Source organism: Fringilla coelebs (genome assembly GCF_963513975.1).
Source record: "Fringilla coelebs genome assembly, chromosome: 29".
Classification (NCBI taxonomy): Eukaryota; Metazoa; Chordata; class Aves; order Passeriformes; family Fringillidae; genus Fringilla; species Fringilla coelebs.
Window position 1 is genome coordinate 3,586,434 of NC_140055.1, and position 7,634 is coordinate 3,594,067.

Here is a 7,634-nt window from a genome sequence, read left to right on the forward strand (position 1 = left end):
ACAGGCACCCAGCCAGGAATGTGCAGGGACATTTCTGGAACCGCCACCCTCTGGGAAAGGACCCCCCGTGCCAGGGTGTGTCACCCCCTGGGACAGGATCCTCCCAGGACAGGATACCCCTGGATATGCCCCCCCAGGACTACGACTGCCCCCCTTTCCCATCTGAAACTGAGCACAAACAGCCTCTTCATTCTTGTCCAGGAAAAAGAAAGTGTTTGTGGGAACAGTCCAACACCTCCATCCCTCTAAATTCTCCCCACCGTTCCCTGCAGCCCCAACTGCCCATTTTCCCCCTCCCCCGGGGTCCCCCCAACTCCTTCCCTGCTCAAGTGCTCCCCAGGATTGCTGAGTCAGGAACCTGGGGTAAGGGGACATGGCACAGAAGTGAGAAAATGAGGAAAAAAAAGAAATGAAGAGATGAAAAAGTCAAGGGCAGGGGAGGGCACAGAAGCAGAGCTAACCAGGAGGCCCGTGTGATGGCTGGCCAGGAAATGAGCAGCCCAGGAGGGGGAGCACTGGGCCCTGGGTCACCCCAATATCTGAGGCACCCAGGGAGGAAGCTGAGATCCCCGTGCCCACCCAGCCACTGCCCATCTCTGGCACCCCCATTCCCCTGGCACCCCAACCATGGGACTCCCATTGCCTTGGTCTCTCCTACGTGGGATCCCCCATTCCAGGACTGCCATTCCCCAGGGCCTCCTTTGCCCTTATCCCATCCCATGGGCTGCTTCTTCCCCCAGAACCTCTATTCCTGAGCCTCCCCTTTTTCCCCCTGCACCCCCAACCCTGGCACCAACAAGCCATGACACCAAATCCCTGAGGACGCTGTTCCCACAGCACCACCATCCTTTAATCCCCCCAGGCATGGAGACCCCAATTCCCCTGGAGCCCCATTTTCCTGGACACCCAACCTTGGTTCCCCACATCCCCTGAGGCCCCCACTCCTGGCAACACCATCCCCCACCATGTCCCCAGACTATCCCATCATGTCCCCAGCCTGTGCCCAGCTTGCGGCCACCCTGCCCCCACCAAGGGCCACCTACACTTGGGGACGGATGTGGCCTCGCTTCCTTCCCCTTCATCCGAAGAGCCGCCAGCCAGGGGAGCGGTGGCCACAGCAGCCAGTGACAGCCAGTCCACATGGCTGGGGACAGCGGGATGGCTGGGAAGGTGGCACTGCTCCTGTGGGGTGAGTGCCCTGGGCATGGGCCTGACACCCTGGGGATGGGGAGGAGACGGGGCATTGCTGGCTGCGGGGTCCCCTGAGGTCCCCAAGGCCAGCAGTGCCAGTCCCTGTTACCTACAGTGGAACTTGGTGTGACTGGGGATGTAGGGTGGCTTTGGGGACAGGAACAGGGGGCAGGAATGTGGGAATGGGGATGTGGGGACAGGAATGTAGGGAGTGGCACCTTTGGGCTCTGGTAGCTCTGGGGATAGGGACAAGGGAACTGGGATGCAGGGACAGAAGGGGACAGGAATGGTGAGGATGTGGCCATGGGGATGGGATCATGAGCTGGTGGGGGTGACCTGGGCTAGCATGGGCTGTGTGCGTGGTGTCCTCATTCCCAGGGTGTCCACAGTGTCCCCATGCTCTGCCTCAGCCCAGGGTGATTACAGTGTCCCTGTTCCCCAGGTATCCATGCCACATGGATTCGGTACACGGGTGGCTGTGACACAGACATGTCCCCCTGCCTCATCAAATCTTTTGGGGACCACCCCCTCACACTTTCCCACAAGACCTGCTGTCCCCATGGGGACAATTTGGGAACAGCCCCAAATCCCTGTGCCCCCATGCTGCTGTGCCTGCAGTGCCACCCCCACCCAGCCCTGTCCCTTCTCCCTTCCAGCCCAGACCCTCGGCTTTGTTGGTGAGTCCTCAGGGCATGCTATGGCCTCACCCTGCTGTTCCAAGCCCCACATTCACCCTGGCAGGCTGGTGTCCCCTGTCACCCGCAGGTGTCCAGACCACCCAGCTCCTCATCGAGCACCCCTGGAGACCGGGGGTGCTGTGGGACCCCGTGACACTGACCTGCCAGGGCTTGAAACCCGCTGGTGCCACCACCTGGTACAAGGGGGCAGGAGGGATGCAATAATGTCACTGTCACCGTGAGTGGCTCCTACACGTGTGACAGATCCAGCACTGGGCGCAGCCCCCAGCATGACAGTTTCAAATCGTGAGGATGGTTTGTGTGTCCCCAGCCTGGCACCCGCGGGGACTCTGAGGGCTCTGGGTGGGCTCCACTCCATGGGTCACCACCAGGTGTGACTGGAGCCTGTCCCCTGCTCTGCGGACATCCCAGAGCATCCCAGAGGGGGAGAAAAATTGTGTGAACTGTGACCTCCTGGTGTGCTGGGTGTGACCCAATATGTGGTCCCAGTTGCATTGGGTGTGACAGGACTCCTCTGTCCCCCAGACAATTTGGTGCTGCAGGTGCTGGCGCGGGCGCTACTGACAGGGGACATGGTGACACTGCGCTGCCGGGGCTGGCAGAACAACCCTGTCACCGGGGTGCAATTCTACCATGGGGACAAGGAGGTACTGCCCCTCGGTGGGGCTGAGCTGTCCCTCTCCCCCCTGCAGCTGAACCACAGTGGCCACTACCACTGCGAGGGCCAGGTGGTCTCTGAAGCATCACTGTGGGCACAGTCGGCACCAGTGACAGTGACAGTGCATGGTGAGCTCCCCCACGGCTGGAACTCCAATCTCCTGACACCCCCAAAGCAACTTCCCAGCAGACTCAGTCACAGTCCTCACCTCCCCTCTCCTTCCCTGAGTACTCCCCAGTGCTGGTGCTGGTGCTGGAGGGTCCCCCTGAGCCCACTGAGGGTCCCTGCTGAATCTCAGGTGCCTCAGCACCCCCAGCCCCTTGCGGCCCCTAGCCCCCCTTCTGCACATGTTCTACCAGGATGGGCATGTGGTGGGGAGCCCGCAGGGGTGCCCGCAGCTGCTGGTGCCCACCGTGGGGGTCTCCCATCCGGGGAATTATAGCTGCCAGGTGTGCTCTGAGGGTGGGCTGTGCAGAAGAGCAGCGCCCAGCTCCACTTTGTGGTGTGCAGTGAGTGCGGGGATGGGCACGGGGAGCTCCCACAGCCTCCTCATGTCCCCTGGTTCTGGACCCCCATGTCCCCCAGACACCTTTCTGGTCCCCCCACCACTTCCCTTGTGTCACGAACCGTCCTTATTGATGGGTTTCGTGATGATTCGTTTCCAAAGGATTTCTCAGTACAAAATACCAACACGGCAAAGGGGGTTTGCAGTAATAATCAAAACAGTGTACTTTATTGAATGATTACAGCAAAAATGCGTGTGAGGGAAAAGAGGGAAAGCGGGGAAAGCATATGGAAAAGTAGGGGGGGTAAAGAGAAAAGAGGAGGCTATAGCTACCACCCGTGGAAGCGACGGGGTCCTTCGGAGTCCAGCCGAGGTTCCGTCAGTCGAGGAGTCATTCCAAGCGCAGGGAAGATCTTTAAATTGGATTAGCTAACCTGGGGTTTTTTATCCTATGGAGGATTGTGAAGGAGGGGGGGAAAGTAATGCAATAGTTTCCTTCTTGGTCCATTAGTCCCAATAATCACTACCTGCAAGCAAACATCACAGTCTGTACCCGCAAGCAAGCATCGCGGTCTGTTCTGTTCCCCCCGCCAGTTCTCCCCAGGTTTCAGTCTCAATTCTTGGGAAGAAAAGGAATTTTCTTTATGTGAGGGTTTCATGTCTCAGTCCTTGGAGAAGAGGCTTCTCCCGTCTCAGTCAGTCAGTCACAGTGGTTGCAGACCAGATGAAGGGTCTTCTGTGGGGACCACTTAAAGGTTATTCCAGGAAAGAGTCCATCCAAGCTGAGAGGTAGGGAAATTCCAAGGCTTGTTGTTACATAACGGGTCAAGGTGCTCCTTTGCACAATTACTTGGCAGGCTGGGAGTTACGTCTCGGCCTTGTAAGCTTGGCCGACTTCCGTCAAACCTGGATATCAAACAGGACCTTTTGGTGGTCTCAGTTTTTCATTATGAAAATCATGAGACAAATGAGAGAAATTTCGGACAGACTATCACAAAATGCTGATGCAGTATTGTCTTCCTTTCATAACTGTCCCTGTTCTATTAAGTCCTTTTAAGGTACTACTGAGGCAGCAATCAGAACCAGGGAAAGAGGGTGGATTCATGCCAGCAGAATCAAAGGACTTGTGAAGGAATCTGAGGAATGGACTGTCACATCTAAACTGGGTGATACCAAACTGACTTTCAGAAGGGGACTGTGTGGTAATGGTTTGGGAAGTCCTATTTGTAAATAGCGGGTTCACTCTCCTGTGAAAATTTAAAAAGTTTAATAAAGGACAATAGGAAACAAGGACCGTAGAGCAAAGGTTATTATGGCTGGGTGCATCTTGGCACTTAGCCAAGAGTGCACTATTCTCTTTGGGGATACCCCTTAAATACCTTTTCCATTACATCAGCCTGTTGCATATTCATATGCACTTATGTATAGTAAACTATTTTCCCAAACTAGTTAGCATATTGCAAGAGCTGTTTAGTGTGTCTCTTCCTTGGGTCTGCTTTTTTGGAGCATGCATATTCCTTGGTTGTGGTTTTAGTCCTTTTTTATCGTCACCTTCAGTTTTGGATCTTGGTCCACATTGTCTTCAGAGGATGGGTGCCGATAGTTGGCATATCTATAGCAGGTGTCCTCATCCTGTGTTCATTGGATGTTATCGCATCCAAGCAGGCATTTTAACACAAGCATACTTATATCAGCTATTTCACTACTATGTCCAAGGTTAATTAACAACAGAAATAAAAACTCTATAACTGTTATAGATACATATTATAATACTGGATTTTCGCAAATATTGAAATGGATTTTATATGTCTGGTGTTAAAATAGTTTTGCTATAAAGATATAGTTTTATTTCTGTTGTTAATTAAGCTTGGACATAGTAGTGAAATAGCTGATATAAGTGACCCCTGTGAGTCCTCGGGAAGGTGCCCAGGATTGGGCAGTGCTCTCTGTCCCCACAGGAAGCCCTGATAAAGGCCCAAATTGAGGAGCCGAGAAAGGCAGAGCTGGAGGACAAGAGGGACCATCGGAGAGATGTGGAGGAGGAGCTGCAGCAAGAGGAGGAGAAGCTGCTGCAGTGGGCGAAGAGGATGAGGCTGGAGCAGGAGGAAGACATGCAGGAACTGAATGCGGTAGGGCTGGGACTCCCCTCTGTCACCTGGCACTGCTGAGCCTCCCCTGCTCCTTGTGCTCCCAGGCTCTTCCTCTCCTTCCCTGGCCCTCCCTGCTCTGTGTCCCAGTGCAGCTCCGAGCCACAGACACCTCTTGTCCCCACAGCTGTTCCTCAATGCCAAGTGCAACATGATCCGGGACAAGCAAGTCCTGGAGAAGCGGATGATCCACAAGGAACTGGCGGAGGAGGAGAAGCGCCTGGACAAGATGATGGAAATGGAGCGGGAGAAGGGCATGGAGGCCCAGGAGGAGCTGGAGCGCCAGAGGAAGCAGGAGCTGATGAGGTGGGCATCCCTCCCTCTTCCCCATGGAGGCATCTGGCCCATTCCAACCACACCAGCCCTGTCCATGCCAGCGTTCCCATGATGGGGAGCAGGATGGAGCCACAGAAAACCCTTCTGCTCTTGTATTCCCAGAGCCCGGCAGGACATTGTGAAACATATGGAGCAGAATGCAGAGGAGCGGGCGCTGAGGGCTGAGGAGCTGTACCAGGAGGGCCAGAGGCAGCTGGAGAGACTGGAGCAGATGAAGAGGGAGGATCGGAAGGTGGAAGCAAGGAAACAGGGGGGTGCAGAGAGGTTTCCACCAGGCTGCAAAGGGTTTGGCAGAGCTGGATCAGCCACACCCATAGGGAGTAGGGACAGCAGCTAGCAGCATCAGAGCTCTGGTCCCTTGGGGACATTGTGACATCCCAGGGAGGTGGCCCAAAGCCTCCCTGTTCTGAATGAGGAGGAGGAAGGAGCACTCAGCTTGGTGGTCTCCAACCCTGCATGGCAATTCCAGGCCTGGAAGCAGAAACAGGAGCGACTAAAGCAAATCCATGCTGATATTAAATGTTTCAACATGGAGAGACAGAGGCTGAAGGATCAACAGCGGGAGCGGGGGAGGCTGGAGGACGAGCCAGTGCTGGAGCAGCAGCAGCAGAAGTCTGTAAGAGCAGAGGGCTCCTGGTGGACTGGGCAGGGGCTAGAGGAGCTGTCCTGGGGCTCTGTCCCATCCCGGGACTCTGTCCCATCCTGGGACTCTGTCCCATCCCAGGGCTCTGTCCCCATAGGAGCATGAGGCTACCTTGGAGGTGGAGCAGCAAGAACTGTGCCTGGAGAAGGAGAAGGGGCTGCCCCGGCTCAGGGCCGCACAGGAGTGGGCCCAGACCTGGCAGGCAGAGAGGGTGAGTGGCCCAGGCACAGGTGATGTGCTCCCCTGCCACTGTCCCTGTCACCACCCTGGCAAAGGGGCAGCACCCCTGGATGTGGGGGGTCTGCAGGATCAGCCCCTGGAGCCAGGGGATGTCCTGGAGTGGTGCCAGCAGAGCCAAAGCCACAGCCAAGGGCTTCCATAGCTGGCCCTGAGGGAAGCCCAGCACTGTCCCCTATTTGGGCAGGATGCTCTGAGGGCCAAGAGGAACCAAGAGGTCGCAGACCGGGAATGGTGGCAGCAGGAGCTGGAGAAGGCGCGGAAGAAGGCTGAGCTGGAGCAGCAGCTGAAGCAGGACCGGCTGGAGCAGGTGGCCCAGAAGGAGCAGTACCTGGCCATGCAGGTGCAGCAAGACCGCCAGGAATTCCAGAATGCTCAGGTGAGGCACACAGGACAGAGGGATGGCTGAGGCAGTGGCCAGGGGGCTCCCAGTTCCAGCTGGTGGCTCTGGGGACTCCAGTGCCAGCCCAGGTGCTGTGCCAGCTGTTGGGGGGCTGTGGCAGGGTCCCTGAGCCAGCCCAGCTCTTCCACAGGGCCCATCAGGAGCAGCTGGAGCGGGAGAGGCTGGAGCAGGAGTAGAGGGAGCTCCGGCAGCGCGCTCATGCCGAAGATCTCCGGCGGCAGATCCAAGAGCTGCAGCAGCAGCGGCAGCGGGAGCGGGCAGCCGCCATTGAGGAGGGCCGGCGGCAGCAGCAGGAGGTCCAGCAGCGCAGCCAGCGCCTCGCCCAGTTCAGGCAGGAGAAGCTGCAGGAGTTCAGGTCAGGGGCTGCCAGCGCTGCTTCCCTGGGCTCCCTGGGCTCCCTGAGTTCTTCCTGGTGTCCCAGCCGGGGCCATCTCCCAGCTCCCTCTGCACCCTCAGTAAATGGGACCTGCTGTGGGGCCACGGTCCCAGATCCATCGGGAGCCTGATGGATTCTTTCCTCTGCAGAGCCACTGGAATTCCTGACAAATATTTTGCCCAGGTGGAGCGCAGGGCCCGGAGCTGAGCCAGCAGAGCCCCCTCCTAGGCCCGGCCCCACCAGGAACCAGCTGGGATTCCCCATGGATTTGGGGCTCCATTTCCATTGTCCTGGGTTACAAAGTGGGGTATACCCAAACTGTGTGTTCTCCTCCCATCTCCACTGTGAAAAATGTGTGGTTTATGATTGGCTTTTTGCAAATATTGAAATGAATCTTATATGTGTTGTGTTAGAAAGTAATGCTGTATTAATTCTCTTAA

The 7,634-nt window shown here is 56.7% G+C and overlaps 1 protein-coding gene across 1 annotated transcript in view; it reads left to right on the forward strand.

The window, feature by feature from the left end:
* LOC311163996 (cilia- and flagella-associated protein 45-like) overlaps positions 1-7,422 on the forward strand; it is a gene marked incomplete at both ends in the record, with an annotated part of 61,450 nt that extends 54,028 nt beyond the window's left edge. Inside the window, 10 exon segments of the mRNA XM_084223220.1 lie at positions 5,011-5,181; positions 5,327-5,505; positions 5,638-5,767; positions 6,005-6,151; positions 6,276-6,389; positions 6,603-6,794; positions 6,947-6,991; positions 6,995-7,173; positions 7,344-7,398; positions 7,402-7,422. Of these exon segments, the coding sequence (XP_084079346.1) occupies positions 5,011-5,181; positions 5,327-5,505; positions 5,638-5,767; positions 6,005-6,151; positions 6,276-6,389; positions 6,603-6,794; positions 6,947-6,991; positions 6,995-7,173; positions 7,344-7,398; positions 7,402-7,422 (1,233 nt within the window).
* Between the last annotated feature and the right edge of the window lie 212 nt (positions 7,423-7,634).